This window comes from Podarcis raffonei, chromosome 13 (assembly GCF_027172205.1).
Source record: "Podarcis raffonei isolate rPodRaf1 chromosome 13, rPodRaf1.pri, whole genome shotgun sequence".
NCBI classification, from domain to species: domain Eukaryota; kingdom Metazoa; phylum Chordata; class Lepidosauria; order Squamata; family Lacertidae; genus Podarcis; species Podarcis raffonei.
The window spans coordinates 35,751,898-35,768,051 of NC_070614.1; the positions used below are offsets into that span (position 1 = coordinate 35,751,898).

The window sequence follows — 16,154 nt, forward strand, 5'->3', positions numbered from 1 at the left end:
TACCTGCTGAATTTTTGCCAGACACCCAGCAGCTAAACACACAGGACCCCAGCCAGAAACAAACCTGGCAACTGGTTATCACAGGCTCAGATGTTTTCTCTGCAGGTGGAGAAGGCAAGACGTAATGTCTTGGTTGGGAGTTGTAATCATCATGGCAAGTGAATTTCCTCCCCCCATTTAACAAACAGGTAGTTTTAAGGGGACTGGCAGGTGTAAAATGGGGGGAGGGGGAACCGACACTCTTTTCACACACTAACACACACACAAGCTCTGTGGTGCCGCCTGTTAGATCTGACCTGTCAGCAAAGGAAAACGAGAGATAATTACAGGGTCTGAGGATGGGCCTATATAACGGAAGAGTTTGCCCTCCCTCCCTCCAACAGTTCTTTTTCCAGGTGGCGGAGACCATGAGGCTCTCTGTAACCCTGGCACCTTGGATTTTCCTCCTCATCCAGGATATTCTGCCTCTCACATCGGCCCAAGAGAGGACTCTGCGCTTCGTCACGCTGGTACACAGGAGGGTGGGTGGCAGGAACTAGGGTGCCTGGGTTCTCCGGGAAGGAGCAGGGGTCTAGTGCTGCACGGCAAGAGGGAAAGGAGCCAGAGTACTTTGGGAGGAGTGTGAGGGATAGCTGTCAACTTACAGATTTGAAAATAAGGGACCAGCAGCCTCGAAAATAAGGGATCAGCAGCCAAAATAAGGGATTTTGCTTCGCTTATGCATAAATCCGGCACTTATGAAGCCATGCTGCTTTTGCTGTGACTGACTGTGTTTTGCAGGGGGTTGGACTAGATGATCCTAAGGGTCTACAACTCCCACCAAAGAAGAGTGACAGACAAAACTCATGAACGGCGTCAAGATGGCAAAGCTTACAGGCAGAATTAGAAACCAGGAAGAGGACCTCTTTCATAAAGAATGGGGAAAGTTTATGATTTAGTTGAAAAGCTATTGTAAAGAGTTACATACATTGGTAGGATTGACAGAAAACTTGTAGCAAAAATTTGAAATATGGATGGACAAATGATTTATAAAAATAGAGTTATGAAAGGGATGCAGAGGGGCAAATCACTACATTAAGATGCTGCACTGGTTGGAGGGTATGCTAAGCAGCTCGTCAGGGCTGCCGTCGTCCTGGGGCGAGAAGTTCCATCGGCCCTTCCCCGCCAGAGAGGGGGGGGGGAGGGAGAGAGACTCTCGCCCACACCACCCTCGAGCCCGGCATGAGGTGGTCGCGGCGGCCCTTCTGCGTCCCTCCCCATCCCCTCCTCTTCCTCCTCCCTCAGGCCGCCTCCTCAGCCGCCGCTGCTGCCACCCATCTCCTCACGACGCGCCCCTGAGGGGGAAAAGGGAGAGATGGAGACGTGGCAGCTCGTGCGTGCGCTCTCTCTCGCAGCGGAGGACCCCGAGCAGCTGCTTCCCTCCCAAGCCTAAGCATGAAACCTGGGAAATTTAAGGGACATCATCAATAAGGGACAGCAGCAGGACACGGTGCTGGGATAAGGGAGTTTCCCGCCAAATAAGGGACGGTTGACAGCTATGGTGTCACGGGGTCTACGGGGTCAGAGATGGGAAGCAGAGCTTCTGGATTCCTTGAGTCGGGAATGAAGGGGGTGCATTCTGCTCCAAGCAGTGAGTTGCCTCTCTTTCATTTCATATATTGCTATATCCCACCTTTCAGGATATAAATCCTACTGAGGTGGCTTAGAACTGACATTCAATTACACACACACACACACACACACACACACACACACACACACACTGGTATCTCGGGTTAAGAACTTAATTTGTCCGGAGGTCCATTCTTAACCTAAAACCGTTCTTAACCTGAGGTACCACTTTAGCTAATTGGGCCTCCCGCTGCCGCTGCGTGATTTTTGTTCTCATCCTGAGGTAAAGTTCTTAACCTGAGGTACTGTAACCCAAAGTGTTTGTAACCTGAGGTACCACTTTCTCTCTCTCTCTCTCTGTGTGTGTGTATGAATGACTTTGATATTTAATTAATTATAAAAGTATGTCAGTACCCTGTATCATAAAATATCAAGGTGGTGTACATTGTTAAAACAGGGGAGAAACCAGTGTTTTTAAACAATAAAAACACAGAAAAACATTAAGGAGACTGGCTATTGAAAAACGCCAAAACTTTGTGTTGTTTCCAGTGTTGGTCAAACGCCACTGAAATTAATGGACCCTAAGTTAGTCGTGCCCATTCATGTCAATGGATCCAGTCCAAGTCTGTCTAACCATGGTTACAACCCCATCATGGTGGGTGGGACAGTTCTGTACTGGAAGGGCACCAGAGATCTGTGTCTGCGCTGGGCACAGAGACACATCACACACCCAGAGACTTGTAGCACCTTAGAAACTAACACTTACTGTGGCATAAGTCTCCATGCACTTAAGACCACTTTGTCAAATACCTGATGCTGGCACCCCCCCTTTTTTTTAACTGATCGGTCTAATAGCTTGTTTAGTCTCAAGTAGGGTAATAACATACTAATTACTTTACCCTGACTCACCCAATCCCTGGCCACTTTGAATGAAAATGTTTTCCACAGAAGTGCCCGAAAGACTGCAGGCTTGGTATTAGGAATACACCCTTAAGGGGTGGGAGGGGAGCGTTTTAAAGGGATAGTGTGAAAAACAAGTATTAGGCCTATTATGAAATATATATATGCTCACACGCATAGGATGGTTCTCTTGTAATGCATCAGATCTGAAGAGGAGTAAATAGAAATTTGTATTTTTAATTTCTTTAAAGGGGTAGTTTTTATAGCACTAGATGCTATAAAACAGAGTTGTTGTTTTATATATGGGATGCATAATTTATAATAATACCCGTATAAGCACATATTTGTTTATTTTGCAATACACTTGGTGCATGTCACGTAAACTCAAAAGTAAAAATTATAAGGTGGCTGTGGTTGCTTTTCTTTGCCCCTCACCTGTAAATGAATTGGTGCAGGCATCTTGTTTCTGGTTTACAGACTGACCCTCCAGCAGTGCCATCTATTACAGAAAGGGAAAACACGTGTCTGTTTCTATGCATGTGTGTGAGAGAACTAGATAGCAAAGTGTGTGTGTGTGTATAGGTGGAATAATATGGAAGGTAAATCACAGTAGGTCCCATTTTGCAGGCCAGGATCACAGAATCATAGAATCTTAAGAGTTGGAAGGGACCCAAGGGTCATCTAGTCCAACCCTCTGCAATGCAGGAATCTCAGCGAAAGCATCCATTGCAGATGCCCATCCAACCTCTGCTTAGAAAACCTCCATGGAAGGAGAGTCCAGCACTTCTCATGGAAGTCTGTTCCACTGCCGAACAGCTCTTACTGTCAGGAAGTTTTTCCGAATGTTTACTCGGAATCTCCTTTCCTGTAACTTGAAGCCATTGGTCCAGAGTCCTACCCTCAAGAGCAGGAGAGAGAAAAAGCATGCTCCCTCTTCCATGTGACAACCCTGAAAATATTTTAAAAGTCCAAAAAGATTCCTGGTCTTGTAGGTTAGAAATTTGAGGGCAAAACTATCACTCGGTTTGCTGTATGTCGCTGTTCTGACCCCCTTCTTCTTTCTTAGGTGTATCGCCATGGTGACCGATCCCCTCTGGGCACCTACCCCATGGATCCCCACAAAACGGCACCCTGGCCACAAGGCTTCCAGCAACTCACTGAGGTGGGGGCTTGGGGGGTGTAGAGGGGTGGGATGAGCACTGGAGGCAAATGGGGCACTGCCGCTGTCTGGCTGCCTTTTTGCTTTACAACCACTCAGGGGCTAGCTCTCCCTGCCACTGGCTCAAGCTCCACTTGTTTTCTGCCCTGCTGGTCTCCACGGTCACCTCCAGCCACAACCTGGGGAAGGGGGAGAAAGGCACTTGCCAGAATTTCCATGACTGGAGTTTTTGTGAGAGTGAAGGCAACTGATCTCAGCCTTCGCTTTGCACTGGAGCAATGGGACAGCCCTGTTTTGGAGGACGCTTCAGATCTTTCTCTCTCTCCCCCCCCCCAACTTGATTTTTTCCTTTTGTCTGCTGCAGGTAGGTATTTTGCAGCAGAAGGCACTGGGACGATTCCTCAGAGAGAGATATGCTGGCTTCCTGAGTGCATCCTACAAACCACAGGAGGTAAATATCCGCTTGCTTATTTAATAAAGGCATTATATATATTCCACACCAGCACCCAAGAATTCACAAGGCAGCAAATATGAATACAGTAATAAATATATATAAAGCATGCAACAATTTAAGTATTAGCTGACATGCAAAAATAAGCAGCAGCAGCACCCCCAAAATGTATCCAAAGCCATAACACCAGCTCCACCCACCTTTTAAAAAGCTAATGGGTGGTAGGTGAAGCCAGAGGGAAAAACTGGGTGGTTCTAGAGGCCCAAGTGGACAATGGAGGTTTTTGATTTTTACATCCCACCGTTCCTCCAAGGAACTCAATGAGGCATACACAGCTCTTCCCCTCTCCATATTATTCTCACAATAACCCTGTAAGGTAGGTTAGACTGAGAGATGGTGACTGGGCCCAGGGTCACCCAGTATGTTTCATGGCTGGGTGGGAATTTGAACCCTGGTCTCCCATGTCCTACTCCAATACACAACACTGGCTTCCCAGGCTACGTTCCAGCCACACAAAAGCCCAAAGCTTCTACGCTCCCACCAACACAACTCTATTGTCCCTTCAGGCAAGCAAGCAACATCAGCATCACAGGTCAAAGACACATTCCAGCCAGGCCAGAGCAGCTCGAGAGGGTGTAGTGGAGGCCAGTGAGATGTGTGGGCCTGGAGAGTCTCAAGGACAGGATAAATAGCCCCACCAGCACTAGGAGACAGCCAAGGCTTTCACCCACCTTGAGGCTGACCAACCATTATGCCCCTTTCTAGATCTATATCCGCAGCACAGATTACGACCGCACCCTAATGAGCGCCCAAGCCAACCTGATGGGGCTCTATCCAAGCTCAGATCCAGAGATCAGCTGGAGACCTGTTCCCATCCACACTGTGCCTACTAAGTATGATAAGGTAATCCTTCGCAACTTGCCCAGATTTTACTGGTTCTTATCAGCTGCTTCTCTGCTTTGTATTGAGTTTACGTGGCATTTTCTTATATTGCTTTTATTGAACACCATCCTATGAGTCTTCCATTGCAAGGTGGTCTATGCATGAAACAAATGTATTTTTTGACAGAGAAGCTAAGGGAAGTGTTTCCTGAAAAGGGGAATGCCACTTCACGAAATCCAACTTTATCAAGAATGAATTTCTTTCTGGCTCTTTTATTTTGATGTCTTGCCACATTTCTGTATGAGTTCCGTCTAGGCCCTCCATTTTCATTCTGGTCAAGCTTAAAAATTGGGACAGAGACTCAGTAAGTATATTTACCATTTAGACCAGTGTCGTGAAGTCTAGCATTCAATCCACTGCACCAGCCAGGTAATCTGGCAGATATTTTGACCTATAATTCCCATCAACCACCTGCTGTCAGAGGCTGATGGGAATGGTCGGCCAAAATATCTGGCTGACTCCAGGTTGCTGAAGACAGCTCTACACGGCAGCCTTTTTTGAGCAAAGCAGGAGTATATGGATGTGAAAGTGAGATTCAATCAGTGTTCCTGCTTCTGAAGTGTAGCCCCATAGTTTACATATGGGAAAGAAAAGAGGGGTCAGCTTTCCCCAAGAATCAGATTTGTCTGTCTTTTCCTACCCCACACCTCACAGCTGCTGAAGCCGCCAACCCGGAACTGCCTACGATACCAACAGCTGATGGGAGAGACAATTAATTTGCCAAGCTATCAGGCTAAAATGGAGACCTGGAAGGTATCAGGGAAAGGTGGGGTTGGCTAGGAGGGAGGGAGGGAGGAATGGATTCCAAAGCCAGGATTTCTTCTTCATCCAATTCATCAATCCAACTCTTTGCACCCATTGTAAGAGGAATGCACCATCTGGAGGGGGAGTCTTGTTCTCTGCCTTGATCACTCAGAGGATATATATGTACTACAAACTTAAAGCAGGTTTTATACCACTTTAATTGACCTGGCTTTTACCCAAAAAAATCTTGGGAAATGTAGCTCAGCAGGGATACTATAGGGATCCAAAGCGCGCACACACACGCACACACACAACCACGATTCCCAGGATTCCCTGCATAGTGAATTACATTAAACCAGTTCTCATCTTGTCTTGTGTTGCCATCGACAAGAAAACTGACTGCCTTCTTTTGCTTAAGGCAGCCCTTTGTTTACTTTTGGAAAACTCTGATGGCCAGTCTAGCACCCAATCTGAGTGTTTTTATTATTCATTTAAAATATTCATATACCACTTTGTGGGGCAAGAATCCAGGGTAGTTTCCAAAAAATTAAAGCTAAAGCTTTTGAATGTAATAAAAAACATTAGTAACAACAACAGATACAAGGTAAAAAAGCAATACTTTAAAAAAGTGCCCAGTGATGTAAAGCAAGCATGTTTATTCAAAAATAAATTACTCCTAGGTAAGCACTTGTAACAGCCTTTGCCAACCCTAGTGCCCTTCAGCTGGTTCGGACTACAACTCCCACCAGCCCCAGATAGCACCTTGTTGGGCCTGAGGGCACATTCAAGAAATCTAAGAAACTGTCATGGGAACCACCCATTTCACAGAAGAAAAAACTGATGTTCGGGACCAAAAAACTCTACACAGCCCAAAATAAACAAAAAAGAAGGCACACATACAGTTTTAAAATAAATACAAATTTGAGAAAGGCAGGGGCCCTTAGGCCTAACTTAGTCAGGTTTATTAACTCTGATGGGTCTAGTCTTGAGTGAAATGAACACTGAATACCATCCATAATGGGTCTAATTGTGGTGCAACCCTACATGGAAGTGGGTTTTCAGAAGCCACACCACTTGCAACATTCAGGCCTATGTCGGTTTACATGGACGTATACTGATGTTAGTAAGATCATGTAGGATAGTGGAACTAGCTTCCTCCAGGCGAAGCCCATTGAAGTTCCAATCCGTTAGCTAATTCTTCTTCCCCCTTCCCTCCCTTCCCAGGGCTTTATGAGAGAGATGGCAAACCATACAGGGCTTAAACAGGAACAGCTGACCCTGAGGGGCATTTGGAGGGTCCACGACTCCCTCTTCTGCCAGGTAGGCATACTGCACCGCATAACAGCCTCACCAGTTTGCCTCCAACCATACCTTTCTCTGGGACGCGGGTGGCGCTGTGGGTAAAAGCCTCAGCACCTAGGGCTTGCCGATCGAAAGGTCGGCGGTTCGAAATCCCGGGGCGGGGTGCGCTCCCGTTGTTCGGTCCCAGCGCCTGCCAACCTAGCAGTTCGAAAGCACTCCCGGGTGCAAGTAGATAAATAGGGACCGCTTACTAGCGGGAAGGTAAACGGCGTTTCTGTGTGCGGCTCTGGCTCGCCAGAGCAGCGATGTCACACTGGCCACGTGACCTGGAAGTGTCTCCGGACAGCGCTGGCCCCCGGCCTCTTGAGTGAGATGGGCGCACAACCCCAGAGTCTGTCAAGACTGGCCTGTACGGGCAGGGGTACCTTTACCTTTACCTATACCTTTCTCTAGTGTTTTTTCTTTCCTTGCAGAAAACACACAACCTGACCTTGCCCAGCTGGGCCACGCCACAGGTCCTGGCCACCCTTTCAGAGATGGAAGCATTCAATGTCGAAGCCCATGTGGGAATGCATGCAAGCCAGGAGAAGGCCCGATTCACTGGAGGTAAATTTTAATCAATTTTAGAGGATAAACATTCTAACGCTGCTTTGACAAAACACAGTACTGGGGAAAAAATTGAGGATCCGTTCACACGGCACCTGAAAATTCACTATTTTCCAGTTCAATGTGTTCCCCATTGTCCTCCACAGATCCATACCTGACCAATTTGTGTGTGGGTCATGACATTTCTGTGCTTTTCTTTTTTTGTTACTATGGTTTTTCTTCTACTCAACCCTTCAACTGTTATTAATGGTGCATGCCCCAGTGCTCAGCACATGTGCGTGCTTGCATGACTCATTTTCATATGCAACACGGCACCCCCTTGACCCCCAATTATTTGCAGAGCTGCTAGTTTTGTGCCTGTTGGTCAGTTAATTCTTTGACATACCATAGGACACCCCTCAGTCAACAGTCTCTCTCCCACCTTGCAGGGATATTACTTGGCGCTATCCTGAGCAACTTCTCCAAAGTAGTGTGCCGAGATCTGCCCCTGAAGATGATCATGTATTCTGCTGTAAGTCTTTCCCCATCTTAAGACTTCAGAGGGACCATGTGCGAAGATGCGGTGTGTGGTTTAAGTGTGTATAGCAGTCTGTCTGTTTAGAAGGATCTCTGGGCTATTTAGTGGCTTCACTGCAGTCCTTTTTGAAAGTGCTAAAGATAGTCTCACTAGAACTACAACTATAAAACTAAGCCTGCAAACTATGGAACAAACTTATCACATGAAGGGGAAACAGGAAGTTCCTGAATAGCACCCTCCATGAAGATGAGGGGGAAGCAAAGTAGTATCATCTAGCCTGTACATGAAAAAGTGGCATGTTTTAGGGAGTGGGGGGCATAGCAATATATTGTAAAATGCCAATCAAAAAAACATGTTGGCTACATTTTTCCTGTTCACCTACTTTTTAGCACGACAGCACCTTAATCGCTCTTCAAGGAGCCCTGGGCGTTTATAATGGCCCCCCTCCACCCTATGCTGCCTGTCATGGGTTCGAGTTCTACCAGGAAAGCAATAAGTAAGTCTGGTTCCATCTGTGGGGTAGGAAGTTTCTCTTGTTTTGCTGGGTGTTGAATTTGCTCTCCATCACAGAGAAAGGTTTGGTGTGCATGTAAAAACTGTACAGGTGCTGATGAACTAATGATAATCATCCTGGTGAAATAAAATGCTGGCAGTATTTTAAGAAGCAAAAAAATGTCCAGCCTTCAAGGCTTGTGAGGGTGAGCTTAAAAGGCTTATACTTGCAGCAATATCCCAGGGAACAGAATGTGCTCAGGCTTTCAGCTTCCTCCAACTCTGTGCCCAATAGAACAAATTACGTACAATTGCTTTTGCATGAAGAACTGAAATTTTTACGTGTTGAAAAAGCAGCTTATACATGGCCCCCCCCCATTCCTTTTGTGGCTCCGCTATCCTCCCACAACTCAATGGTAGACACATTACTTCACATGCAAAGGATCACACAGGTTCAATCCCCAATATTCTCCAGGCAGGGCTAGGGAAAGGTTCCCTGTTTGAAACCGTGGCATGTTTTCCCTTGTTTTTTAAAATTAAAAGCCACCTTTCGGAGTACGGTAAGTGTTCTCTGTCCAGTTTTTTTATTTTATTTTTAGTTCTGACTTTGATATAAGGAAACATTATTATTCCTACCCTTTCTTAAAAGTTGTCCTCTCCAAACCAAGGAGTACACTATTCGGAGGGACTCTCTCTCTCTCTCTCTCTCTCTCTCTCTCTCTCTGCCAGCTCCTAGTATCCCTTGCAGTATTACCAGCTGCCTCCCAGCGACTTGTCAGCATATTTGCAGTTGCTGACGCATTGACACAAAGCACGCAAGGCACAGCATAGTTAAGAGGCTAAGACAGTACCGGAACATTTTGAGAGACACTGCAGGAAGGAAAGCACCAAATTATCAGAGCCAACGTTTAGCAGTGCGGGGTTATGGGAAGAGGTGAAGAGTGCAACCTTTACTAGGCTCCTGTGTTTTCCATCTTTCCAGCTCCTTCAGTGTATCCATGTTTTATCGGAACAAAAGCAGCCACCAGCCCCACACATTAGCCCTGCCTGACTGCCCCACACCTTGCCCACTGCCTCTCTTCATTCATCTTACGAAGGCAGTCATCCCGCTGGACTGGGATGCCGAATGCCAAAACCCTCAGGCAGGCACAGGTAATGCAAGGTCTTTTCCCTCCCCCTGGGCACAGGTTCGCACTGACTCTCCCACTCACACCTGCTCAATTCCTTTTGCAGGGCGCACCGTAACAGCGCTGGCTGTGGCAGTAGGCCTGCTGAGCACGGCATTAATAGGAGCAGGCATAATGTATTGGAGGAGGTGATGGGAAGATGGGCTCATGGCAACCACCAATCACCCTCATGGGAAGAGAGAACAGCCTCTACATGTTGTGAAGTGTGGTCCAGTGGCTGGAGCCAAGGGGGGCAAACTCAGACTCCATCCACAGAAGCTGATGGTCCAAGCAGCACAGGCAAGAGGCACATTTACTGTAGGGAATTATTAGGAGACTTAAAAATAAAGCAAGTAGTGCAATGATTTGAGTACAACACTGTGTGTACCTTTCTGTCAGACATGGCAAGGAAATTCTTATACCTCCACATTTAGAGGGCCCCATGCTTTTCATTTTAGTATGTAATCTGCTCTGACAGACATACACCACTAATTTTTAAAAACAGAGTTGGAAGGGACCCTGAGGATCATCTAGTCCAACCCCCTGCAATGCAGGAATATGCAGCTGTCCCATATGGGGATCGAACCTGCGACCTTGGTGTTATCAGCACCACGCTCTAACCACCTAAGCGGTGCTTAATGCCTTGGGTTCCCCACAAAAGACTTCTGTGGTAGATCAACATCTGGATGGCCAGATTTTCTGTACCTTCCCAAAAAGATGCCTGCATGTGAAAAACATTTAAGTACAACTATGCAAAGAATAAAAGATCAAACCTATCCATTCTGAAGGAAATCAGCCCTGAGTGTTCACTGGAAGGACAGATCCTGAAGCTGAGGCTCCAATACTTTGGCCACATGAGAAGAGAAGACTACCTGGAAAAGACCCTGATGTTGGGAAAGATTGAGGGCACAAGGAGAAGGGGACGACAGAGGATGAGATGGTTGTACAGTGTTCTTGAAGCTACCAACATGAGTTTGACCAAACTGTGGGAGGCAGTGGAAGACAGAAGTGCCTGGCGTGCTCTGGTCCATGGGGTCATGAAGAGTCGGACACGACTAAACGACAACAATGCAAAACCACTTATCGTTTCTACATTTTATTGGAAAAGGTAAATGCTGCACAGAATAACACTGTCCCTGCCTGGAGGCATACAATCCAAGTTTTGTTTTCCCCAAGTTGAAAGGTGTACATGCCAAGGTTGTGCAAAATGCAGCATTCTTGGCAAATATCCCCAAAGATATTCATGCTGCTTCAGAATCCAAGGTGAAACAAACAGCCTTGCTTTGGAGGGTGTGTATGGCTTATGATCATCAATTTATTTAGAGCATTTGTACCCTGCTCTTCAACCAAGGAGGTTACCAGCATGGCTTATATGCAATCAATAAAAGCAAGGCAGTTCCTGCTTGCAGACTTACAATCTTAAAAACACAACACACAAGGGGAAACGGACAAGGAGGGAAGAGGAAAGAAATTAAACTCAGGCACCAATCCTTAAACAGTTTTTCTTTTAATGACCAACTGGCACAGTTCAGGGGTAGGAGGTGCCTGATACTGCCAATATTTTGGCAAAGCTGATGGAATAATCCCTGCTTCTGATGGAAGCTCAACTCAACTGCTCTTAATAGAAGGCTGCAGCGAAGAGCCAAGCTACTTGGTTCTGAAACCAAGAAACTTGCTTGAAAGAGTAGGAGGCTGGTGATCAAGCAGAGTTGGGGGGAAAAGGTGTGTGTGCAAAGGCTGTTTAAATGATGGAAGGCAATGGGAAAAAATCAGTGGATCAAATATATATATATATATATGTATCAGTGACTTGCTGATAATCCAGGAGATTCTTTCAAGATTGTGGGGAAAACCCATCCATTTCGTTTTGCTGCGGGCATCCAGCTTGGCTGAGGCTGGGTGGGAAGAAATATGCCACATGAATTAGCAACGCAGTGCCTAGGGAAAGCCCAAACAGGATATGACGGTGCTTTTAAAAGGCTGCTGACCGAATCTTGAAGGGCCCTGTACCTCGGTCAGAGATAGTGTAATGTTCTTCTGGAATAATGGGACTATCCCTGTACAAGTTTATTCAGGAACTTTAGTTATTCCCTCAGCCCAGCCCCAGCAGACTAAGCCTTTTGGCCCCATGGAATACAAATCCAGTAAGAGAGCATTTACTTCCAAATTTAAAGGCTGTTAATTTTTTAAAAGACGCTCCCTGATACATGCCTCAGCGCTACAAAGCACATACAGTGAAGTACAACTTTCCTGCCTCTCAAAAGAAATGGGAGGACTGACCCCTGTCTTGCAAAAGAGGCCCCCTTCAACACAACCTTGGCATAACCCTTAAGGATCAACCACTGTGTTTTTCAATGCCCAGATAATCTTTCCTCTGCCTTTCCTGCCCCGTTCTACCTGTGAGCCGTCAGGGCACGGAACCAGTTGCATCTTCCTGCCTGCAAGAGCAGAGCTCAGGTGTTCCCATATCTGGAGAAAGAAAGCAAACAAACCATGTTGGCAAGACTTTTTTGCACACTATATCCACAAGGTGTAGCCTAGTTTCAGTTTCACAGATCACTCACTACACATATTGGATTTCATGCCTGCAAGCACATGTTCCCTTCCTGCCACTCAGTTCTTTTTTTAAAAAGAGAGAATATGTAAAGAAATTAGGTGCATCACAATTTCAGGAGTAGCCAACATGATACTCCACACTATTGCTGGGACTGCAGTTTCCACCCTCCCTGGCCATTTGCTATGCTGGTGAGGGCTAACAGGAGCCCAACATTTGGAGGACACCATGCTGGTGACCCCCAACACAAACTTCAATATCTAAAAAGTTTTGGCAAGTCATGGGTATTGCTTCTCCACTGAAAAATCCCACTTCTCTAAGCAGCTTTAAAATGGGGTGGTGGTGGGGCAATCTGGACAGCATGATACACTGGCCCCTTACCATTAAAATTTTTAATTTCTCCAGCTTAACAGAAACGTAGTCCCATACTTCCATAAGCTGTAACACACACAAACTTTAGCTCTAAACAATAGGCAAAGCTCAACTGCTGCATTGTGACATTCCTAAGCCATTCATGCTTTACAAGCTGATGGAGTGAGAGCATTAATACTAGGAGACCATCGTTGTCCCTCTGCAGACACACTAAATGCACAGCCAAGTAGGGACTTCTCAGATCCAGAACCCCTCAGTCTTCTGGAGTGTCAAGTCCCCAGAAGGCACCCAAATCGTCACAGCAATCGGAGCCCAGTGCTGACATCATTGGGGTATCTCATGTCCCACTTCTAGGAACTGCACTAACTCTGTTCCAATACCCCTCTTTCGACTTGTCATTAAGTGAATGCTCACCAGCCTTGGCTGCCACTGAAGCATCTAGATTCAACTTGCGAGGCAGATATTCATCTTGGGTATATCATCAGGGTCACCTAACAATAAAAGTAACATAGTTAGGAGCTGGGAATGCATGGGACTATTCCCTATATCAATCCACCACTACCCCTACCCAAAGCTATGCTGTACACCTGGATGAGAAGATGAGAGCAGAGAAAAACAGCATCCCAAAAGATTTTCACAAAATTCAACTAGTGCCGCCGAGGGCGAGGGGAGGCTTTCATTCTCTAGTGTTTTGCCATTGTATCCTCTGCAGGAAGTCCCAGCTGCCACAACTGCACACACCTGTCTCAAAGTTCAACACACAGACCTAATCCCACCAGAGCCTTCTCCCCACAACCTCAACCTCTCAGGATCAACAGGGATTCTGCTCCTCAGTACCCCATGATGTCAAAGGCATGGGGGGCACTGTCATCGTCATTGCAATCCGCGCCCAGTGCTAACATCATTGGAGGAACCCTGTGGCCACGGCACTCCCACCTACACACAGAAATGCTCTCCTGGTTTACCATGCACCCCAATCTCCAATGGAAGGAAATTTGGCCCATATAAATATAGGACTTGCCAGACCTTGCATGGAACCCCCAACGAATGCACCGGCACACTAGAGGGGGAGATGGTGTTTCACTCTTTACTATCTAACTGAAGTGCCCAGAAAACCTACAGTAGCTCAGGATTTCCCAGGGCAACAGTCTGAAATTCGGCAGGGCAACACTTACCCAGCACCACAAGTTCATCGGGTCACTGGAGGCCCAAGATGGATGCTCCATTTTAAGCAGGAAATAGACAAAAAGAAGTATTGCTGTAGGAAGGGAAAGCTGGTTAGTTAAATAAGCCACTAGAGGCACTCTTCCGGAATCCTGCCTGACAGCACACTACATTCCTCTTATACCAGTCCCTATATACACCCTTGTCTGCCGGTTTCAGTCAAAATCCCTTTTCTACCCCCCACAATTTCCCCCGTTAACTACCACAGGTATAGTCAGGATTTTTGCCGGGGGGGGGGGCAGAACCTCAGTTAGCCATGTATTTTTATTGATTTGGGGGAGGCAGCTGCCCCTCCCTGCCCCCCTCAGCTACGCCCATGCCAACTACACTACGGCCCTTAACTAAACCCTTTTACAAAGCTATTCTCCCTTACGCTGCTGAGCCTCACCAACCCTCCTTTGACTTTAAACAGTCAGCATCTTTATACAAGTCTTTAGCATTACCGCAACCCCTTCCCTCTTTACTGCTACATTCCAGTTTATTCCCCACACAAGCCCTACATGCCCTTTCCACTATGGGTTCCTCTCTACCTATCTGCACCCTAACGCCGCCTCTGCAACTCCACCACCCAGCTCTGATTCTAAACCTCTTCCTCTCCCCCGCAACAGAGAGCCTAGCAGCAGAAGCGGGTGGGGGTACAGAGAAACCAATAAGGAATAAGCAACCCAGTTATTCGGCCGGCCCGCCCGCCTTTGTATCGCGCAGTACCTGCAATCTCCTGCACGCCGCCATTTGAAACAGGAAGAAGATTGGCCGCACGAGGCCCTTTTATACTTCCGCTTCGCCCCGCCCACACCTTCAGAGTCCGAACTCGTCAACTTTCGCGCGCGGCCGCCGTCCTGCGCGTGCGCATAGCTGATGAAATGGAACGCAGGCCTTGCCCCTCCCCTCTCGTAACTGGGCGCGCGTGCGCAAGGGAGGGGAGGCAGAGGAAGGCGGTGTGGGGTTCTGCTGGTGGTATTTACGGGATTGTTTAGTGGCGGGAGATTCTGCATAGAGAAGCAATTTTGGCTGGTAGCCAAGGAGTCGAGGGTTCAAATGTCTGTTTGGCCCTGAAGCCCAGCGAGCTCCCTTCCGCCTGTCAAAGTGTCTCACCTTCCTCACAGGGTTGTTGTGACTATAAAATGGGGAGGAGATCCGCTTTGAGGTTTTATTTTCTTTAATACAACCAAGCGGTCGTGGGCGTGGGGCAGCTGCCCCACCCACCCCAGATCATGTAAAACAATAGAAATACATATCTAACTGATCAGTCACGTCGATTCTGCTCCCCCCTCCCCAAAAAAACCAATCCTGGCTACGCCCATGCAAGCGGTATATATATATGTTTTAGTAAATGAAAGCAGTGCACTCCACTTTGAGCTCCAGAAAATAGGTGAGATAAAAATGCGAAAATAAATAAGTGCTGCTGCTGCTGAAAGAGCAGTGGGTAATCTCAGTAGTTTTAAACCCTGGATTTAATGGTATTAATATGAACACACCCACCCTTTTACATGGCCATATGCATTGCGAAGCATGCAATTTTGGGACAGCTCAGTCGGTAGAGTGTGAGACTCTTAATCTCAGGATCCTGGGTTTGAGCCACACCTTGGGCAAAAGATTCCTGCATTGCAGGGGCTTGGACTAGATGACCCTCGTGATCCCTCCCAACTCTGATTCTAAGATCTCTCTTGCCACCATTCCATGTTTTGCAAGACTTTTGCATTGCTATGTTACAGCAAAATACAAAGAGTTTAAAAAAGTGATACTCTGAACATGTGCAATTTCAGACTGCACCTTTTCTTAAAGCATAGCACTGTCCTGACTACCATAGCCACTTCTGTTGCTATTCTGAATACCAGTTCCTGGAAAGGTAGGAGGGAAGAGTGCTCTTGTGCTCTGGTCCTGCTGGTGGGCTTTCCATACGCATCTCACTGGCCACTTTTGAGAACAGGATGCGGGGCTAGATGGACCACAGACCTGACCCAGCAGGCTCTCCTTATGTTCAGATTTATTCAGCCCTGGTGACACGGGGAGCCTGTGGAAGAGGTGAGACTCAAATCAAGACCCAAGTTGAAATCTCCATCTGCAGTACCAGAATTGGGTCTCCCCTTGCCCTTTTGTCTCAGGTTTTGCTC

The 16,154-nt window shown here is 46.9% G+C and overlaps 2 protein-coding genes and 2 non-coding genes across 14 annotated transcripts in view; 1 reads left to right on the forward strand and 3 right to left on the reverse strand.

The window, feature by feature from the left end:
- The window catches only part of LOC128400628 (integrin alpha-M-like), a 159,481-nt gene that overhangs the window by 11,128 nt on the left and 132,199 nt on the right, over nt 1–16,154 (reverse strand). Inside the window, exons 1-5 of one of the 7 annotated variants that reach the window (XM_053362952.1) lie at nt 13,992–14,260; nt 13,231–13,307; nt 12,288–12,359; nt 2,947–3,010; nt 2,684–2,717 (exon numbers count right to left, since the gene is read on the reverse strand). The exons of 1 other annotated variant lie outside the window; for it this stretch is intronic. Coding sequence is in view for 1 of the 6 variants with exons in the window: in XM_053362951.1 (XP_053218926.1) it covers nt 433–451 (19 nt within the window). In the remaining 5 variants the exon portion in view is untranslated. Of the gene's footprint in view, nt 1–432; nt 533–2,683; nt 2,718–2,946; nt 3,011–12,287; nt 12,360–13,230; nt 13,308–13,991; nt 14,261–16,154 lie in introns of those variants that run through there. 5 more of the 7 variants (XM_053362953.1, XM_053362954.1, XM_053362955.1 and 2 more) reach the window with 5 other exon arrangements.
- On the forward strand, nt 82–10,315 carry ACP4 (acid phosphatase 4). 5 transcript variants are annotated; one of them, XM_053362959.1, is made up of 11 exons: nt 366–509; nt 3,578–3,673; nt 4,035–4,121; nt 4,887–5,024; nt 5,718–5,816; nt 7,032–7,127; nt 7,583–7,715; nt 8,144–8,226; nt 8,622–8,728; nt 9,707–9,876; nt 9,958–10,311. In XM_053362959.1, exons 1-11 carry the CDS (start codon nt 408–410, stop codon nt 10,041–10,043), a joined length of 1,197 nt encoding a protein of 398 aa, XP_053218934.1. In that variant the 5' UTR covers nt 366–407; the 3' UTR covers nt 10,044–10,311. The 5 variants fall into 5 exon arrangements, with proteins under 5 accessions (XP_053218937.1, XP_053218935.1, XP_053218933.1 ...); XM_053362962.1 differs by lacking the exon at nt 366–509 and adding an exon at nt 82–188 and having other exon boundaries at nt 9,707–10,313; XM_053362958.1 differs by having other exon boundaries at nt 365–509; nt 9,707–10,314.
- Nucleotides 13,063–13,152, reverse strand: LOC128401092 (small nucleolar RNA SNORD88). Its single transcript, XR_008327439.1, has one exon. It is a non-coding gene; the product is annotated as a small nucleolar RNA SNORD88 (small nucleolar RNA).
- Nucleotides 13,640–13,729, reverse strand: LOC128401091 (small nucleolar RNA SNORD88). Its single transcript, XR_008327438.1, has one exon. It is a non-coding gene; the product is annotated as a small nucleolar RNA SNORD88 (small nucleolar RNA).

Bases quoted from the DNA above. Each gene is read 5' to 3' on its own strand.
- ACP4 (XM_053362958.1), top strand. From the start codon at position 408: ATGAGGCTCTCTGTAACCCTGGCACCTTGGATTTTCCTCCTCATCCAG. The intron at 3,674-4,034 runs GTGGGGGCTTGG...TGTCTGCTGCAG, and splicing joins GCTTCCAGCAACTCACTGAG to GTAGGTATTTTGCAGCAGAA. The intron at 7,716-8,143 runs GTAAATTTTAAT...CCCACCTTGCAG, and splicing joins GAAGGCCCGATTCACTGGAG to GGATATTACTTGGCGCTATC.